Below are 20459 nucleotides of genomic sequence, written 5' to 3' on the forward strand. Positions count from 1 at the left end.
GGCTGTGCCGCAGCGCACAATTGGCCCAGCATCGTCCGGGTTAGGGGAGGGTTTGGCCAGCAGGGATGTCCTTGTCTCCATCGCGCTCTAGCGACTCCTAGGGCAGGCCGGGCGCATGCACGCCGAGTCACTAGGTGTACGGTGTTTCCTCGGACACATTGGTACGGCTGGCTTCTGGGTTAAGCGAGCACTTTGTCAAGAAGCAGTGCGGCTTGGCGGTTCGTGTTACGGAGGACGCATGGCTCTCGACCTTTGCCTCTCTCGAGTTTGTATGAGAGTTGCAGCGATGATCATGCTGTTCAAATCAGCTTCTGGATATGCCACACCTGTCAGGTGGGTGGATTATGTTGACCAAGGATCAAATGCTCACCAACAGGGATGTTAGCAAGTTTGTGCACAAAATAAGCTTTTTGTGCATTTGGAACATTTCTGGGATCTTGTATTTCAGCTCATGAAACATGGGACCAACACTTTGTGTTCATTTTTGTACAGTATATACACACACAATATATATGAGGAATGAACAGAACTTCAGTTGGTTTAATAGCCATCAATATGAACTCAAATTGATCAAGCTTGGACCAATCATTTTATGAAATATTTCCATCATAATAATGTGAAATGTATTGCCGATGCTTTTACATTCCATGCATGCTGTCACACTTACTGACACATCTGTTCATACAATAAATCACAAAGCCAAACAATGAAAAGTCTGTTTTTTTCTTTAATCATTTTATGAAAAAGGTCCATGTTTTTCTGTCGCAGTGTAATAAAGCATTTGTTTGGTAGATATGCTGGTGTGTATACTCTTCCTCTTAACAAAAAGTACTAATTCAAAAGGGTACAAAAACATTTTAGGATACAAAATTACAAAAAAAAGTTAAGAATCAATAATTGGACCTTAAAAAATATCCACCTAAGGCTGCAATTAACACTTTTTTACTAGATTTCTGCAGTGTCTTACAAACTCCTGTTCTGAAAACAGCAAGCATCTACCAGTGAGGGGAGTCTATTTGGCAGAACAGTAGAAGGTTCTCTACTCCAAACTTATTCTAGGCACACAGGACCAAATCAGCTACCCTCTTAAGACACTACCAAAGCATACATCATGGTAAAAAGGGCTTTCGCAGAACAGACATGTTGAGCTAGACACATGTAGGCAGTGGCAGGACAAAAATAATCCATTTTACAGTTCACAATATAAAATGACTTGGGAGGTAGATGTTCAGTTGTAGCGCTCACCCATTATTCAAGTAAGGATCTTATCAATAGGCCTCGCTAACTAAACATCATCAGTTATGAACCACAGTCAGGCCCCTGTACTCCAATACATACTTTTCCTTCATATGCAAAAATGACTGAGTGATGGCCATGCTAGGTTGTTAGCTAAATGTACAGTGCAGAGAACCCAGGGAAATGCACGTACTATATAGAAAAGTAGATCATTTCACAATTCTACAAAAAGCAAGACAGTCTCACAGGACAGGAGTTCATTGTCCTCTGAGAGTGAGTAAAACTAGAACAGGGATTCAGGATCTGCATGGGCCACCAACCAACTGATGTGCGCACCAAAGCTGCCCATAAGCATGACAGAAAAATAACCTCAACCTGCACTTAAGAGACCTAAAACAGCTTGCTAACATAAGGCTAGTAAGCTGCAAGCATCAACAGTTCACCGTACTTGCATTCCCTCAATCAATAGAAAGGAAGGTTACTTGGCAGAACAGAAAGCATAACGGGTTAATTCTCTCTCTCTCTGGTTGTTCCACCTCAAAAAGCACAAGAAAGAGAATTAACACTCACCATCTCAGATTGTTCTGAAATCAATTCTGTAGTTGGTAACAGATATGATTAGCATTCCTGAAACATTTTGTTGAAATATAATTTAATCTGAGAAATTAAGTTAATTGATTGCACCCAAATTGGCAATTTTAATAGGATTCAGATAACACAATATAGAGCTCCATACTACTTGTCAAACAGAACTGAAACTGTATACTGGATGTTGTGGGTGGGCGTTTGACATTTAGGTGGCGTTTGACATTTATTTTGGGATTCATCATGTCTTACTCATTGGTAGGAAGAGGTTTTAGCCAAATCAGATGTTGGGTACTATATTTCTTAAATATTATCTGAATCCTATCAATTAAAAAATGGTCAACTTGGGTGCAATCAATAAGCTTAATTTCTCCAAAATGTACATATCAACAAAATGTTTTAGGAATGCCAATCTTACCTGTTTCTAATGACAGAAACAATGTCAGAACAATCAGATGGTGGGTGTCATGGCTTGCTGAAATGACATGGAACGACTCGCTCTCCTTCTCAGTCAGAGTCACTCTTCTCCTCCTTCACCAGTAGTTTCTTCCCTTTCTTCAGCCCCACTCCGAAGTCCCGTTTGGCAACTCTCTTGGTGAGGCTGTAGGGGATTTAATGTTTCATTTGAATAAGACTTGGAAAGGAAACCACACACACACACACACACACACACACACACACACACACACGAGAGAGAGAGCCAAATGCACAAAAGGGAGAATTGTAATGTTGCATAAGGGAAAGAGAGCGGGAGAAAGCGAGGATATGTGTCAAAGAAGTGAGTGAACTCACCGTTTCTGACGGTATTTGTCAGCGTCGGCAACAGGCACCAACTCACTCAGTTCAAGACTGTCATTGAACTTCTTCAGCATCTCATATTTTTCCTTCCCTCGAATCTGGATGGGCAGATGAGCCCAGTTACACACAGTATACACAAACAGCCAACAGCAGACTAGTGACTAGGCATCTCTGAAGGGGACGAGACAAACTTCCATTGGTCTGTTCTCTGAGCAGTTACCTGAAGAGTGTAGATCTCATCGTCACTCACAGCAGGGGAGGACTTGGTCTTCTTACTGGCCTCAGGCCGAGCGGCAGGCAGGGAGGCCTCCTTCATAGCTTAGAAGAACACAAACATGACACACACGATGAGGAACTGCTCACACTCAGGGTCATAGGTCAATGTCAACCTTTATCAGCCATCATACAACTTTAAAGTCCAATGTCCAAAGATCTGGAATCTTTCTTTTTGCCATTTTATGTTAATCCCAACCCCAAGACCACCGCTTTAAGATTGTCAGGATCAATTACCACGTTTGATTCCCTGGGCAGGCTTGGTCTTGGTCTCCAGGATTGTCTCCTGCTGCTTCTTCAGGTTGATCTCCTCTGTCTTCCTGTCTCGACCAGGACAGGCACACACACGCACCTCAAAGGAGCGCCGACCCAGGAGCTGCCCCCTGCAGAACGGGAGAGGAAGTTCCCATCACTGTCATACTATGACAAGACATTAGTTGGGGGTCAACCCAGGACCAGGGTTGGGGTCAATTCTATTTTAATTCAGTCAAATGATCCATTTTACTAATTAGAAAAGCAACAATGACTGAATGTAAATGGAACTGAGACAAAACCCTGCAGAGGAGAGACAGGCAGGTAGAGAAGACAAATCAAAGACAATCAATGGTGCAACAGTGTAAAATGGATGATGAGATGACACTCACTCCTGTGTCTCCAGGGTGATGATGGTGAGGATGGGTCTGCGGTTCATCCCTCCCATACAGGAGCTGTTGCACATGAAGTTGTAGAGCACAGTGGTACACTCTGATCCCACCTGGGAAACCAGATAGAGAGACAGCTGTGACTGATGGACACCCCCAAACACACGCTCCCTCATACAAAACATATACAGTGCTGTGAAAAAGTATTTGCCCCCTCTCTGATCCTCTCTACTTCTGCATATTTTTGAAGCAGAATGTTAAGCAGATCTTCAACCAAAACCTAATATTAGATAAAGGGAACCCGAATGAACTAATAACACTTGCATAAATTTGTTTATGTAACACCCAATACCCTTGGGTGAAAAAGTAATTGCCCCCTTACACGCAAATGGTTGAGCCACCTTTAGCTACAATGACTCCAACCATACACTTCCTTTCGATGTTAACCAGTCGCTCACGTCACTGTGGAGGAATATTGGCCCACTCTTCCATGCAGAACTGCTTTAACTCAGCGATATGTGGGTTTGCAAGCATGAACTGCTCATTTCAAGTCCTACCACGACATCTGAATTGGGATTAGGTCTGGAGACTTTGACTAGGCCATTCCAAAACTTAAAATGTGTTGCTTTTTAGCCATTTTCACGTCGACTTGATTGTGCGTTTTGGATCATGCATGACCCAGCTGCTCTTCAGCTCACAGAAGGATGGACTGACATTCTCCTGTAGAATTCTCTGATACAGAGCAGAATTAGTGGTTCATTCTATTAAGGCAAGTCGTTGACCTTTGGTGTAAGGTTCTTACTGTGTAATGCAGTGTTTGGTTTTTGGCAGGCATAATGGGACACGTGTCGTCCAAAAAGTTATACTTTTGACTTATCTGTCCATCGAACATCCATCCCAGAGTCTTAATGATCATCCAGGTGCTTTTTGGCAAACTTCAGTCACTTTTAAAAAGTCACTAAGCTGTTCAGTACTGGCAATTCTACTGCCAATGTTTGTCTAGCGGTTGCATGGTGGTGTGCTCGATTTTATACACCTATCAGCAACGGGTGTGGCTGAAATAACAGAATCCACTAATTTGAAGGGGTGGCCACATACTTTTGCGCACACACACACACACAGGATGTAACGTTTCACCGATACGCATCAGTCACCAGTTCAAATGTTAAATATACAAAAGTGCAACCGATCCAAATGTAGCATGCATCGGTCAGAAAATCCATTCAAACGTTATCAATCATCGGCTCACAAAATGTATATGCTCATAACCTTTTATCTACCTTCCAAAAATACCGCTCATCCTTCGTAACAACTGATGCCTCCCCTATGGATGTAACTACGTTGACATTCATTGATCTACAAGTCATTTTGCATGCCGAACAACCCCAGGCAATATCTGTAGCCTAGCCAAACTGTGAGCTGCTTCCTGGAGTGACCAATGAGAGGTAGGTGGCCTATTCCTGATCTTGCACATCTGCACGGCCCCTCCAGAACTCGAATGCATGCAAAAATGGCTTGCACAATATTAGGTTTTAGTTGAGTGTCAACTAGGGCTGTCGCGGTGACCGTATTACCGCCACACTGGCATTCACGAGTCATGAAGGCTGTCAAATTTCACATGACCGATTAGTCACAGTAATTCGGCTTCTCCAAGCTCTGATGCTGTGGATTGTCATTAGTAGCCTACCAAACTCGCTAACTACCTGGTACTCAGCACTCTATTGTCCCTCTAATCACTCTGACATCAATGCAAATGTGATCAAAAACCTAATCAAACACTTCATGAGAGCCCATGAGCTCATGTTGCGCAACATTTCTATAGGCTATGCAATTGAGCGAGAAAACAGGGTGATGGCCTCTACTAAATAGAGGATTTCATCAGCTTTCTATAGGCTAGGCCTACTATATTTATATCTTAACTTTCCTAATATTAAGCACATTGCTTATATTTACAACAGGAGTGTAGCCTACCTGGCTAGCATGAAAATGAACAACAGGAAAAGCGTCCTCCATTCACTATTTTAGTGCATAGATTACATGTATTTTTCACCTGCTTCGAGACAGGTGCATGATAAAGGTCCATTCTAAATCAAAACGAATTTCACATATATTATTTAGTATATGTAAAGACAAGATTAAATCAATAATAGTCTGATGGGTGACAATACTAGCCTATCATTTGTGAATTATATATGGAACATTTGTGCTTATGGCCTACTGCCGTGTGCGCATAGCTGCGCTTATAATATGAAGTAGCCTAATAGTCTGTTGATCTGTTGCGTCAGCCTCACCGAGTAAAAAAGTTGTTTGATGCTAGTGGTTCTATTAACTGTCCCAGACGATGTTTAGAATATTTATTTTGCACAGAATTGAATGTCAACTTCTGTACTATGGGGGATAGTAGATTGGCATAGGCTAGTGCTTTTGCTGTTCGTTAGGCCTACTCATCTTGTTGGCTGACGAAAAATAAATGTGGACGGTTCTTCCAATATCTTCAATATGCACCTCAGAATTGGATAAGGACGTGCGCAGTTAAGTCCCTGATGTGTCTGTCTTCACTTGTAGCCTGTGAGAAAGACCCGACCGTGTGATAGAGACGTGTGAGTGAGGTGCTTCATTGCAGGCAGCACTCAGGGAGAAGGGCCACAAAAGGCATGGATTTTTTTTTTAGGGTGCATTATGGCCACACAAAGGGGATGCCTCAAATCGTTTGGAGAAAATATTATTTATATTTTATTAATCTTTGTTCAATTGTATTCTTCATACAACAAAACAATGTCATGGAATTCTAAGCAAATCTTGTCTGTTAAATGAACTAGTGTATTACAGCCATATGGCATAGCCAGACCAGGACGACTCAGAGTATGCTATTCTGTTCTTCTGAAATAGACTACATTTTCCTCATATCATGTTTCTTTAGACCCATCTAAAATAAATCATGGATTTATTGTGAAGGTGTAGGCTATATTACATAGATTTAGACTTTTTAAAGGAAAAAAAAAAAAATAGGCGAATTTGGGAAAATGCTTTATCCAACATTTTGTGGTTGCGTGAGGCTTGGTGCTCATGGAATCAGTCGTCTATTAAAAAAACACTCAAACTGGAAACAGAAGCAGGATCTGTCTTATTTCTGTTTGGATGATTTATAAAGCCAGGCACGTTTAACAGTTAGGCTATTGATTATAGACTTAGGAGTGTGTGAACCCCGACTCAATTAAGTTATCTTAGACAATTAAGGCAAGGGGCATTTTCTCGTCTCCTCACTCCACTGCTGCCTCCAACGCATTGTTCTCAACACCAATATGCTGTTTTACAACATATAGGAAACGGCGCACGGATGATTAAGTTCTAGAACAGTGGACAGCGACCGCTATCCATCACGGGAGAAAGCTCATGTTATAAATTAATATTTATTAGTGAACCATTATTCTCATATAACATAACCATTTACAATTTCAGTAGCACGTCTTAGAGCACAGGTGTCAAACTCATTCCACAGAGAGCCGAGTGTAAGCAGGTTTTCGCTCCTCCCTTGCACTCGATTGATGAATTAGGCTCACTAATTAGTCAGGAACTCCCCACACCTGATTGCCTAGGGTTTAATTGAAAGGGAAAAAAACTCAAACCTGCAGACACTAGGCCTTCCACTGAAAGCGTTTGACACACCTGTCTTAGAGTGACTGTGCCATCCCTGTGGCCTCCGCAATGGGATTAGTCCAGAGGCAGGTGCAAATCAGACGGGTGTCTTGTGCACCACGAAAAAATTAAATGACATTTGCAACTGCTTGACTAAAGAAATCTCGGTCGACCAACAGACCAAACAATCGTTCAATCAACTAAATGGGGTCAGCCCTAACTCACACACACAACAGTAGTGTATGGGACCTACCTGAGGAGGCTCATAGGGCACGAGCACGCTCTGTCTCAGAGTGTTACCATCCTCCATGTACTCTGATCGCTGGTTCCCCTCAACTCTGACCAGGTGACCTCGCGGTGCAGGACCTAAGGCACAGAAAACACGTATTAAGCGACACACTGAGGATATCCTACCAGTCAAAACATTTGCGTTATTCATTCAATAGGCAACAAGTGTAAGTATAAAATGATGTATAATCTCCTTTTATAGTGTGGACCCTCTGTACTGCACCAAAGCACATTCTAGATCAATCAAACATGTTTTAGTATGGGTAAGAGTAGCCTTTCCCACTGTGTTGTGTACCTTCATTGTTCTCGCTGGTGCTCTGGTGGTGAGGGCAGCGTCTCACCACGTCAGCCACGTCACTCAGCTTCTTATAGATGGCCAGGGCTCGTACCACTGCCCCAGGAGGAGGAGGGTGGTCCACCACAATCTGAACTGGACAAGTCTTCGCCAACTGGCAGAACAACTTGTTCAGGTCTGGCGAGTACTGGAGAGAGAAAGAGTTTGTTAAATCAAAAACAATATATAGGTCTTTGTTTAACCGGTCAGCATTGTTCTAATCCCAGTGTGGTAGATATTATGGCAACAACATACAAACTTCACCATACAAAATTTGGTCACTGGATCCAAACAGCGTGTGTCCTCATCCAATTCCGAGGTGCATATTCTCAGATTCCGAGGTGCATATTGAAGATATTGGAAGAACTGTCCACATTTACTTTGTCAGCCAACAAGATGAGTAGGCCTAAAGAACATCTATTTTTCTGATAGTTTGATTGAACACAAAATGATCATGTATACATGTCCAAAATTCACAAAGTAAATCCGATTCCCCATTGTTCTTGTCTGACTCTGCCCTGAACCTTTCCAAGTCCCCTTTGAAGCGTCAGACAGTAGAAAATGTAGTTATTTCTGAGTACTTAGTTTAGATCTAATTAGTGAAGGAAATTTGACCATTACAAGTAGTTTGGACAAAAGAGGAATCTCTTTACCTTCTGTATAAAGTCCTCTTGATTCTTATCAACTGTATTAAAACTCAAGGCTGCTGTGACAGCCCAGCATCCTCCAAATAAACATCACTCCTCTCCTGATATACTCTTCAGATTTATGAATGAGTCCAGGTTTAAATATTCTGTAGAGCGATCAAGCTGCTCCCCCAGTTCATATGGCCAGGACTGAAACCCCTCCCCCAGCCCTGCTTATCAAGCTGCTCCCCCAGTTCATATGGCCAGGACTGAAACCCCTCCCCCAGACCTGCTTTGAGGCAAGTCAAGACATGTCCTCACAGGCAAACTTTACCATTGCCATTTAAACCTTATGCTTTATTAAAACATTCCAGTGAAAGTATTATGTTTTACGACAGTACAATGTTAGGCATTATTAATATTACGTTTTTTTAGCCGCCACATTACAAATGTACCATTATAAAGTAAATGATATAGCTCCCATCACATTTACAATGCCTGAATACAATGAGTTACATTGTACAAGTTTGATACCAACATCAGTAACATTGATTGTAGTAGAAGACGTTTATGCTAATGTAACCATTTCAAATTAAACTTAATTTCATTTGAAGTCTTTTTCAGATTTTTTTTCACAAAAAAACATAATCTCTTAAACACTGAACAAAAATATAAATGCAACATGTAAAGTGTTGGTTCCATGTTTCATGAACTGAAATAAAAACAAAATGTTTTCCGAATGCACAAAAAGCTTGTCTCTCAAATGTTGTGCATAAATCAGTAATTTCTTCTTTGTCAAGATAATCCATCCACATGACAGGTGTGGCACATTAAGAAGCTAATTAAACAGCATGACAATTACACAGGTGCACCTTGTGCTGGGAACAAAAAATGCCACACAAAAAATGTGCAGTTGTCACATAGATGTCCCAAGTTGAGGAAGCGTACAATTAGCATGCTGGCGGCAGGTATGTTCACTAGAGCGGTTGCCAGAGAATAAAATATTAATTTCTCTACCATAAGCCGCCTCCAACGTTGTTTTAATTGAGTTTGTCAGTACATCCAACAGTCATCACAAACGCAGACCACGTTTACGGCGTTGTGTGGGCAAGCAATTTGCCGATGTGAACAGTGTGTACAATGGTGGCAGTGGGGTGCACAGAGATACCGTGACAAGATTCCACAAGCCACAATCAATAACCTGAGCAACTATGAAGGAGATATGTCGCACTGCATAAGGTAAATGGTGGTCACACCAGATACTGACTGGTTTTCTGATCCACACCACTACTTAATTATTATTATTATTTTTTTTTTTTGCATCTGTGACCAGATGCAAATCTGTATTTCCAGTCATGTGAAATCCATAGATTATGGCCTAACGAATTTATTTACATTTATACTGATTTCCTTATGAACTGTAACCCAAGAAAATCTTTGAAACGGTTGCGTTTATATTTTTGTTCAGTATATAATCCATATGCTATGTACGAGATACTTCCAACACCAGTAGGTAAGTTACTATTATAAAAAGACACTAAGATCAATGTGAGATATTGTAATATCAAGCCCACACCTCATGTGAATTTTATTGTTTACTCCATGTGTAACTCTGCGTTGCTGTCTGTTCACACTGCTATGCTTTATCTTGGCCAGGTCGCAGTTGTAAATGAGAACTTGTTCTCAACTAGTCTACCTGGTTAATTAAAAGGTGAAATAAAAAAAGAATAAATGTGTATACTGCCACATTAACATGTGAACACCATGATCACATCCCCAAAAACATGAATAAAACATTGGGTGTCAAGGTGCTAATAATTAAGAATAAGAGTGTAAAAAGAGAACATTTTACTGACCGGCAGTCAAACTGAGCACAGGACGCAGGGCGGGGAGGTGCCGTGTTAGTTAAATCTCTTATAGCAAGGATGGGGTTGTTGAAATCATAAACAAACCCGTCGTGTCTTAGGACAATGCCTTGTGAATCAGTCTTAAAAATCGACCAGATAGAAAAGGGCCACCATGAGACTTGTCTAGCATGTTGATGGAACAAGTTGTTCAAAGATTTAGGTTAAATCTAGCAATTGATTTTACAATGACAACAGAAAAGGATGATCCTGCCATGTTCTTGTGTGGCAAGGCTCCCTCTTCCTCTTTGAGACCTTCTGCTACACCGCACAGACAAAGGAGGACTGGACCTTATTTAACTTTCCACAGTGGCCCAGGTAATTTACTATGTCCATTCAACGGTTGCTTAACTGGATGCGTTTGACTATATACTCGTCTGCAAATGGATGAATAGAATCTAGGACGATTAGGTGTCACAAAAAAAGGACTACCTTGTTGACCAATGTTGGTTATATTCAAAATGATCAACTCAAATGACAAAAACTACAGTGCTATACCGGTGCATTTCCATGTAAAAAGCCCCATGAGTACTAACGTGAAGTCCATAGGAGCACATCGAATTGTGTCCAATGAATGCTAAGAGTCTGTTTGTTAGAAATGAAGGCATATGTAAATTTCTCAAACATTTCCCGTCTGAAAAATTCAGAACAAGCATGTGAAGGCTTTGATTTCTGGTAAAAACAGATGGAAAAGGGATCTTAGAAATACATAAACACAATGTTGAAGTGAAAAGACCCCTGACAACTAATATCAACGTTTATATTTAGTTTTGCTGAAATGTTTTGCCTTCTGTAGGTTTAAGAAATATTGCCTAGTGTATTGTCCTTCTGTTACCAAAAACCCCCATATTTTGAAGATATTTTCAAATCTCTCCCTCATGAGGGACAATGAAAGTTCACAGAAGTAACACGTGAAGTAAAACCAAATAATTAGTTACCGTTTCCACTAATAACAATTTAGTTTATGATTTATTAAGTGATTAAAATGCATCATTCTGTTACCAAATTGGTAACAGAAAGACAACCCCCCCCCCCAAAAATTGGGAATTTATCAAATCAAAATGTTGTGTCACATGCGCCAAATACAACAGGTAGACCTTACAGTGAAATGCTTACTTACAAGCACTTAAACAACAATGCTTTCAGATTATTATATATATTTTTTAAAGCTGTTAAGAAGCCTTTTGGACATAGACTTGGCGCTCCGGTACCGCTTGCCATGTGGTAGCAGAGAGAACAGTCTATGACTAGGGTAGCTGCAGCCAATCGTATTGCCTTCTTCTGACACTGCATGGTATAGAAGTCCTGGATGGCAGGAAGCTTGGCCCCAATTATCTTAGTTTAACTAGGCACGTCAGTTAGGAACAAATTCTTATTTACAATGACAGCCTAGGAACAATGGGTTAACTGGGACGTACGCACTACCCTCTGTAGTGCCTTGCGGTCGAAGGCTGAGCAGTTGTCATACCAGGCAGTGGTAAACTGGACTAGTTTCTCATAACTCATGAAAATAATGAATCAGTGATTCTCATTTCCAGCAACTTTCTGAAGTAGTAATGGCTAGGGAATGCGCTTGTTTATGTTGTGTAAATGGTTAGAATGCCAAAACTAAAGGCCCCCCCCCCCAAAAAAAAGTTGCAATTAACTGTTGACTGCAAAGTAGGCCTACTTGGCAGAAGAACATCATGATGAATTGCCTATCAATCAGGTGGGCATTTGTTTTGCCACATACATGCAGTACAGAATATTTTTTCCCAGTCATCAAAAGTGGTCTCCTGATGTGGATTAAGCACTGTCATGGATCAATGTTGTTCCTATGAAAAAGTTTTTTTTTTTTTGTGAAAACCTGAAAAAAAACTGGGGGGGAAAATCAGAAATCTTTAAGGAAAAAAGTCCTATTATTTTTGTGAAAAAATAAAATAAAAAATAAAATACAAATATTTTAAAGGCCCTAGATATATAGGTGAGGGTGTCCAATCCCTTAGACTTACTGTGCAAGTGACGGACTTGGCTGTGCTGGACTGGAGGAAACGTAGCTGGAACCCCAGGGCCCCGGGGTAGTCAGAGGTGGTTGGTACGGTGGAGGTAGGTGGCGAGCCAGTGTCCAGGGTAGAAATGGAGGGCTGGGGTGCAGGCTCCGTTGCAGACACCTCAAACAGACTCGGATCAAATTCCACCTGGAGAGGGGCCTCCATCATGAACTGCATGTAAGAGAATTATGTCTTTCTTAATACAACGAATGGTATCAGAGCAATACCTAAAAAGAAGGATAGGTAAATAGTGCACTGCAATGGAGAGTCCAACATTTGTTTCCAGCAACAACGAAATTGTAACTTGAGACATTAAAATAACTGGCTAAATAGTACATAGAAATAACATGCACAAGGAAAAATTACTTGCTGCAGTGAAACGTACATTATCATATCCCACCCAAGACTCGGTTACAGGTGGTTGAACTTCCCTGATATGAGAGAGAGAGAGACACTTTAAAACAACCAAATGCAGACATTGATCATGCCACAATTCAACCGTTCAGATTGTCGAAACTTTGGAGCTGATGGTGATAGCAACAGCTGCTTTGGTTACGTCTACACTCACAAATGGTCATAACCCTGATGATGGAGAGACAAAACTGAGGCAGAAACAAAACATATTTCAGTATCCGATTCATTCAATTGTAATACTGCACGTTTTTTCTTACATCAGGTTCAAATTCATTTTCCACAGGTCCTCGAAAGACTCCTGGCTGAGGGGAAGAGACACGTTCTCCGCCAGATCAGCCATGATGTTGTTCTCTAGCACCTCAAAGCAGCACGCAGGGAAGAAAAGCCAACCGGGGCTGAAAGGAGACAAGCCATTAGAAACATGTGATAAGAATGAGATGAAATAAGCGTTACAGTATTTACTATCTAACGTTAAACAGGATAAAATACAAATTGCAAAGACATATCAAAATGCTTAGCTCGTAGTAAATTAGAATGGTAGGGCTCAACATGCTAAGTGTGGTTCAAAACGTTGTCTTTCATACATGACAGGCTCACTTCCGTGTTATTGCCACGATGACTATGCAATAGCTAACAAACGTACATAATTTCAATACAATCTAACGTTAACTAGGTATAAAACAATGCCGACGTACAATCTCCCTTGCTAGATAACCCCCATTCAAGTCAGTCTCATTGATCAAAGAAGTACGTACAGTCATTGGCTACCTGAATGATGTATAACAAAACCCATAAGCCACAAACCAAGCAATGTTCTCTAGAAACTAGATTGCTCTGATCATTTGGTGGTGGACGTGGACTAACTTACCTTCTCCGATCTGATTACCCCGAAACTCCTGATTGCAGTGTTGCCGGTGAAGTGTAGCTAGCTAACTCGGTATATGTAAATTCACGTTTGTTATTGCCGGGGGTGTTAAGCTTCGCAGCACAATATGTTTATACTTTTCTTCCACGCGTTGGGGAATCCCCTAAATTTGACCTGTAATATGGGCGGAGTCAAATGGGTCACCAGTCAAATCCAACCAACGAAAAGTAAATTAATTCAAATCTAGACTGCGCCGAGGGGATCGAAATATTTATAATAGAATTTTAGTGATGTAAATTATAGTAAACTTCAAATGAAATACCAAAGGAATATTTTCATGTTGTATGACCAAGTGTTGATGGGTGCGTTCCAGAAATAGTCTCCCAAGGAAAACGGACAAGTTTGACATTCCAGATACATTGGAGTTGTCCCGCTAGCAGTGGTGTAAAGTACTTAAGTAAAAATACTTTAAAGTACTGATTAGGTCGTTTTTTGGGGTAACTGTACTTTACTATGAATATGTTTGACAACTTTTACTTCACTACATTCACTACATAAAGAAAATGTACTTTTTACTCCATATACATTTTCCCTGACACCCAATAGTACTCGCTACATTTTGAATGCTTAGTAGGACAGGAAAATGGTCTAATTCATAAGCTTATCAAGAGAACATCCCAGGTCACCCCTACTGCCTCTGATCTGGCGGACTTGCTACACACATGCTTAGTTTTTAAATTATATCTGAGAGTTGGAGTGTGCCCCTTGATATTCGTAAATGGAAAAAAAAACTAGAAAATGTGTGCTTTGCTTAATAGAAGGAATTTGACAATATTTATACCTGTACTTTTGATACCTAAGTACATTTTACCAATTACATTTACTTTTGATACTTAAGTATATCTAAACCAAATAATTTCTCAAGTTGTATTTTACTGGGTGACTTTCACTTGAGTAAAAATAAATATACCTTAATAGAAAATGACTCAAGTACGAAAATTGAGTACTTTTCCCACCACTGCCCACTAGTAGTGGGGGCTTTGCGCCCAAGGAATACTGTAACACGGGCTGGTGTCTACATAAGGCCCAAGTTTTTATGGTACAGGGAGCAGATCCTCACCTTTGCACCACAGGATCATAACATTTAACAATATGTCAGCTCTCTCTCCATCTACAATGAAACCTGCAAAGGCATGAATAATCTGGAACGCACCCAAATGGCCTGTCCAGAGCTGATTATTACAAAAGTGACAAAATTAAGAGAAGATGCTTTTATAGATTCAAATTAACAGAATACAAACCATTTACATGTCCACTTTACCGATATCATACACTCACCTTCATATGAACTTGGACAGTGAAGCTACATTTAACATTTGGCTCTATACTCCAGCATGTTGGATTTTCATAAATATCTGTTTTAGCACTTTATGTATATAGTCCCATCCGAGTGCCTTCATTTCTAAAACGGTAAATCAGATATGTATGAAAATACCCTCAAATAAAAAGGTGACATTCTGTACGGTTGCCGCCTATGAAACATTTTGATTTCAAAATGTTGGAGTAAAGAGCCATTTTAGCTTCACTTTCAAAACACAGGTGAGTATACATGCTGGATTGCAAACCAAAAACACCAGAAAGAGTGGTGTGATGATTTCAGAGCCTCCATTTCATTACATTTACTGAAAAAGTAGATAGACGTTTAAGTGGATATTTCATCATTTTCTTGACCATCTCAGTCAATACAGGCTACATAGTTATAAAATCCAACTTTTCAAACAAACTTTTGATATAGATCAGATAAATATGTATACAAATACTTTACAGGGAAAACAGAGAGATTCTCTGAACATCCCTTTCTGCTTCTCTACCACATGGGCACATACAATGGCTCTCTGTCACAGGCACATTCCGGACATGGTGAACAAGACTGACAAACAATACATAACAAACAAAACCAATAAATGCAAGTAAATAATACATATATAATTCATTCAAATAATTATTGTAGATAATAGGCAGAATCTACCGCACACTTAAGTCAGATTTAGTGAAGGCGCTGGAGGCAAATCGCTAAAATGGAGAAACAGGAAAAACTATCCACACACTTCCAGACAGATGCAAATTCATTTTAATAGTAGCTGAGCTTTCAGTCAGTCGATATTTACCTTAAAGTAAATTCAAATAATTCATAAAATACTTTAAAAGCCTAAAACACTAATGTATCAGTGTAAAATATATTTCTCAGATAGAAAATGGGACTAATTACATCAAAAACCTCCGAAACCATACGTTTAATTGAAATATGTATAAATTAACACAATTAAAATTGCTCGACTGCGTAGCGTGTTTATCGAATATATCAATGGCAACCTATTCCTGCAATTGAATCACCCACCTGTCATCGGTGACGCCTGGAAAAGTAGTAGAGAAAGAGGTCTCCGTGAGTGGGTTTGAAACTCTGGGGAGATGGAAAGATTGAGAGGTTGTATAGAGATCCATGATAAACAATAGTGAACAAAAGACGTAAAATTGCTCCTATAATTCTAACTGACTAAAAGCCCGGAAATGGAGGTTTGGTCTGGGTATAGTCAAATAGAAGGTCAAAACATCAGGAAAAGAGCATCATTGGTAACCAATTGTATTGCTTGAACAGTTTCGGAAGTAGAAATCAACCGTTTTTTTTTTTAAGTAAAGGAACACCCTCACCAAGACCCCGTTATCTGTGAGAAAAATGTATAAACTTGAAGGAGATTAGCCGATAGCCACCATGATTGAATGACAAATATAGGAGAAGAAAAAAATGAAGTAGTTGACGTGAAATGGAAAAGGAAAGAGCTATATACACGAGAGAAAAAAAAGGAAAAATAATATAAATATGAACACTCACTCCAAAAGCAACTGTACAAAATTCACAAACAGATACATCACCCACATAAAAAGTCAAGTCATCCCAGTGCTTTCAACTACAAGAAAACAGACTCAGTGATTCATTCAAATAACACACTGGTTTCAGTTTCTTCAGTCCCATAGCAATGTGAAGAGTAAAATCCAGAAGGGAACGCGTTGAATCCAAAAACATTAGGCTATATTTTGAGATCTATCTCGACCTACTTATTTTCTCTTAAGTTGGAATCTGAAACATGACGAGTCACTGGAGAGCAGGCCATTTTTTCGTCATTTTTCGCGCTCTCCCTCTCTTCCTAACCACTAAAAAGTGCATAATCAACTTCCGCCCTTCTTCTCTCCCAGACTGGCATATATTCAAGACTCTTCTGCATGTGATCCTTTAACACTTTTTTTAATGCTTTACTTCTTGTGAATGACCTCTCCTTAGATTCATCGCTGTATGAATAAATGTTTCTATTCCAAGCCATCATCTCAAAGTTCTTTCTTTCGTTTTTACAAAGATTAACACCTTCACTTCCCTCCCACATATCTTGTCACATGTTCTCTTCTTACACATCACCATACGCCTCTGCATTAAATAAAAGCCATTGCATGTTTACTTTTCAAGTGCAATTTAATAAAATGAGTAGATTTTCATTTAAAAAGTTTAGGAAAATATGGCTTCCACAAATGCAGCATGTTTAAGTGAATCGAAGAGTTCTTCCTTGCAAATGATCATTTCCTCCATAGGCCCTGAGAAGGGTTTACATTTAATCATTTAAAATGTTTTAAATAAGAACACAAATATTAAGAGTATTTTAAGAGGCCTTCATTATCATTAAAAAGTGAATAGCACAGAGTACTGAAGCTTGGGTTCATTTGCTAACACATCAACAATGAAAACAGCACCATTGTTTGGAATGCAAATATTATCATTCTGAATCTACCAATTCTCTATCATAGTATGTCATGATTGAGACACCCTTTATGAAACAAAGCTTATCTATTGAAATTCAGATTTTGTTATATAAAATGTTAAAAACATGCTAATGCATACTGAAAGTAGTCAATATACACATTATGGGATATTATTCAACATTTTGGCAGAAGAAACACTACATTGATGTACTATTTCAGCAGTTAAAGTTGAAGCCTACATCTGTGTGGAGAATGATGCCAATCCCTAATTGCTGGTGGTGGTTGTTGCCAGTTTACTTGGTGTGGTGGTAGAACCTCTGTCCTGATTGGCTGTGGGAAAGGTAGGCATGCCGAGGAGAGCTCTGAAACGTTGCCTGTAAAAGACAAACAAGAAAGCATGAATAGATCCTTTAGAAACATCATACCATAGAAGTAGAATTTAGTTATTCCATTTGTAAGCATCACGTCTAACTAAGCATGAGAATGACTGAGTCAGTCAAATCAAAGCTAGGGTGCATCTAGCCTAAAAGTGATGAATACTCTAATCCATATTGTGACTAATGTTGATTTTCATGATGTATTCCTAGTATTTCGTCGAAGCCATTACCATTGGCCATTTGATCTACCTGGCAGCACCAAGGTTGTATGTAATGGGTTGTGCTGCCCAGGTTTTGGTGCTGTGATAGGTAGGGCTCTGCATTTAGGGAGAGTTATTAACTAACCTCAAGAGGCTGATAGTGCATCTTCTCACACCACGTGTGAATTAATTGTCACCCGGAATTATTCAATTAGTCCAAAATAAATTCCCAACCATGTGGATTGACTTCAAAAAGGAAATTACTGCCGACACTTATTCCAGAGAAGAGGCAAAGTGGCAGGGTCTCTGCACAAAATCTGCAGATTGAGCAGACTTGGTCAGTGTTAAGCAGACCAAGTGAGGAGTTGTGTGTGTGTGGGGGGGGTCAAATTTGGTAAAGGTAAGTGATTTGCTATTTTGATACAGTAGTTTAAGGCTTATTGGATCGAATAGAAGTTCCATAATGCTTAGGTTGTTAGCATTGTATAAAATATTTTCTACAAAAAGATCATTGTCTAGCTAGAATGTTCCCACTTGATCTCGCCTCCTTCCGCCTGCCTTTCGCCTTTGCGGACATGCATTTCTATTGTTTGAGCCCTGTTCCCGGAGAGATACAGTCCTGTAGGATTTCACTCCAACCCTAATCTAGCGCACCTGATTCTAATAATTAGCTGGTTGATAAAATTAATCAGGTTAGTTACAACTGGGGTTGGATTGAAAACCTAAAGGAAAGTAGCTCTCCAGGAACAGGGTTGGAGAACCCTGGTTTGAGGGGTCAGTCAAACATCTTGTATAAAAGTATGTATTTCTAAAATGGTCAATTGTAAACACCATATTAAGGTGTGGGACGTTCATTGCATGACAAAAAATTAGCAGGTCTACTTCCTTCCAGTAGATAGTCTGTCCATCCACAAATTACCTGTGGCAAGATGGTGGCATAACACCAGACAACAGAAAGAGCTGGCCACTACTATCCCAGAGATGACCTCTGCCCTCGACTTGCAATTAAAACAGTAAATTAATTTTTATTTGATTTATTTCACCTTTATTTAACCAGGTAGGCAAGTTGAGAACAAGTTCTCATTTACAATTGCGACCTGGCCAAGATAAAGCAAAGCGGTTCGACACATACAACAACAGAGTTACACATGGAGTAAAACAATCATACAGTCAATAATACAGTAGAAAAATAAGTCTATATACAATGTGAGCAAATGAGGTGAGAGAAGGGAGGTAAAGGCAAAAAAAGAGGCCATGGTGGCGAAGTAAATACAATATAGCAAGGAAAACACTGGAATGGTAGATTTGCAGTGGAAGAATGTGCAAGGTAGAGATATAAATAATGGGGTGCAAAGGAGCAAAATAAATAAATACAGTAGGGGGAGAGGTAGTTTGGGCTAAATTATAGATGGGCTATGTACAGGTGCAGTAATCTGTGAACTGCTCTGACAGCTGGTGCTTAAAGCTGGTGAGGGAGATAAGCGTTTCCAGTTTGAGATTTTTGTAGTTTGTTCCAGTCATTGGCAGCAGAGAACTTGAAGGAGAGGTGGCCAAAGGAAGAATTGGTTTTGGGGGTGACCAGAGAGATATACCTGCTGGAGCGCAAGCTACAGGTGGGTGCTGCTATGGTGACCAGCGAGCTGAGATAAGGGGGGACTTTACCTAGCAGGGTCTTGTAGATGACCTGGAGCCAGTGGGTTTGGCGACGAGTATGAAGCGAGGGCTAGCCAACGAGAGCGTACAGGTCGTAGAGGTGGGTGGTATATGGGGCTTTGGTGACAAAACAGATGGCACTGTGATAGACTGCATCCAATTATTGGAGGCTATTTTGTAGATGACGTCACCGAAGTCGAGGATCGGTAGGATGGTCAGTTTTACAAGGGTATGTTTGGAAGCATGAATGAAGGATGCTTTGTTGCGAAATAGGAAGCCAATTCTATATTTAATTTTGGATTGGAGATGCTTAATGTGAGTCTGGAAGGAGAGTTCAGTCTAACCAGACACCTAGGTATTTGTAGTTGTCCACATATTCTAAGTCAGAACCGATCAGAGTAGTGATGTAGGACGGGCGGGCAGGTGCAGGCAGCGATCGGTTGAAGAGCATGCATTTAGTTTTACTTGTATTTAAGAGCAATTGGAGGCCATGGAAGGAGAGTTGTATGGCATTGAAGCTCGCCTTGAGGGTTGTTAACACAGTGTCCAAAGAAGGGTCAGAAGTATACAGAATGGTATCGTCTGCATAGAGGTGGATCAGAGACTCACCAGCAGCAAGAGCGGCATCATTGATGTATATAGAGAAGAGAGTCGGTCCAAGAATTGAACCCTGTGGCACCCCCAGAGACTGCCTAGGGGTCCAGACAACAGGCCCTCCGATTTGACACACTGAACTCTATCAGAGAAGTAGTTTGTGAACCAGGCGAGGCAATCACTTGAGAAACCAAGGCT

General features: G+C 40.3%; 2 protein-coding genes across 3 annotated transcripts in view; both read right to left on the reverse strand.

Moving 5' to 3' along the window:
* Positions 1–709: 709 nt before the first annotated feature.
* tp53 (tumor protein p53) lies at positions 710–13806 on the reverse strand. The gene is made up of 11 exons (XM_024394883.1): positions 13634–13806; positions 13023–13160; positions 12737–12782; positions 12313–12522; positions 7753–7939; positions 7423–7535; positions 3537–3646; positions 3130–3275; positions 2840–2937; positions 2614–2717; positions 710–2422 (listed from the first exon to the last, which is right to left on the reverse strand). Exons 2-11 carry the CDS (start codon positions 13103–13105, stop codon positions 2329–2331), a joined length of 1191 nt encoding a protein of 396 aa, XP_024250651.1. The 5' UTR covers positions 13106–13160; positions 13634–13806; the 3' UTR covers positions 710–2328.
* Positions 13807–17134: 3328 nt separating this feature from the next.
* LOC112229013 (G protein pathway suppressor 2) overlaps positions 17135–20459 on the reverse strand; it is a 31905-nt gene continuing 28580 nt past the window's right edge. For both annotated transcript variants that reach the window (XM_024394881.2, XM_024394882.2), the window contains exon 12: positions 17135–17811. In XM_024394881.2, coding sequence (XP_024250649.1) covers positions 17731–17811 — 81 coding nt within the window. In that variant the 3' untranslated portion in view covers positions 17135–17730. The remainder of the gene's footprint in view (positions 17812–20459) is intronic.

This window comes from Oncorhynchus tshawytscha, linkage group LG30 (genome assembly GCF_018296145.1).
Source record: "Oncorhynchus tshawytscha isolate Ot180627B linkage group LG30, Otsh_v2.0, whole genome shotgun sequence".
Taxonomy (NCBI): domain Eukaryota; kingdom Metazoa; phylum Chordata; class Actinopteri; order Salmoniformes; family Salmonidae; genus Oncorhynchus; species Oncorhynchus tshawytscha.

Coding starts and splice junctions, on each gene's coding strand:
- tp53 (XM_024394883.1), bottom strand. CDS start 13,105: ATGGCTGATCTGGCGGAGAACGTGTCTCTTCCCCTCAGCCAGGAGTCT. Junction 12,523..12,736: donor CTTGGGTGGGATATGATAAT/GTACGTTTCACT, acceptor TCTTACATGCAG/TTCATGATGGAGGCCCCTCT. Junction 2,938..3,129: donor TGCCCAGGGAATCAAACGTG/GTAATTGATCCT, acceptor TGTTCTTCTAAG/CTATGAAGGAGGCCTCCCTG.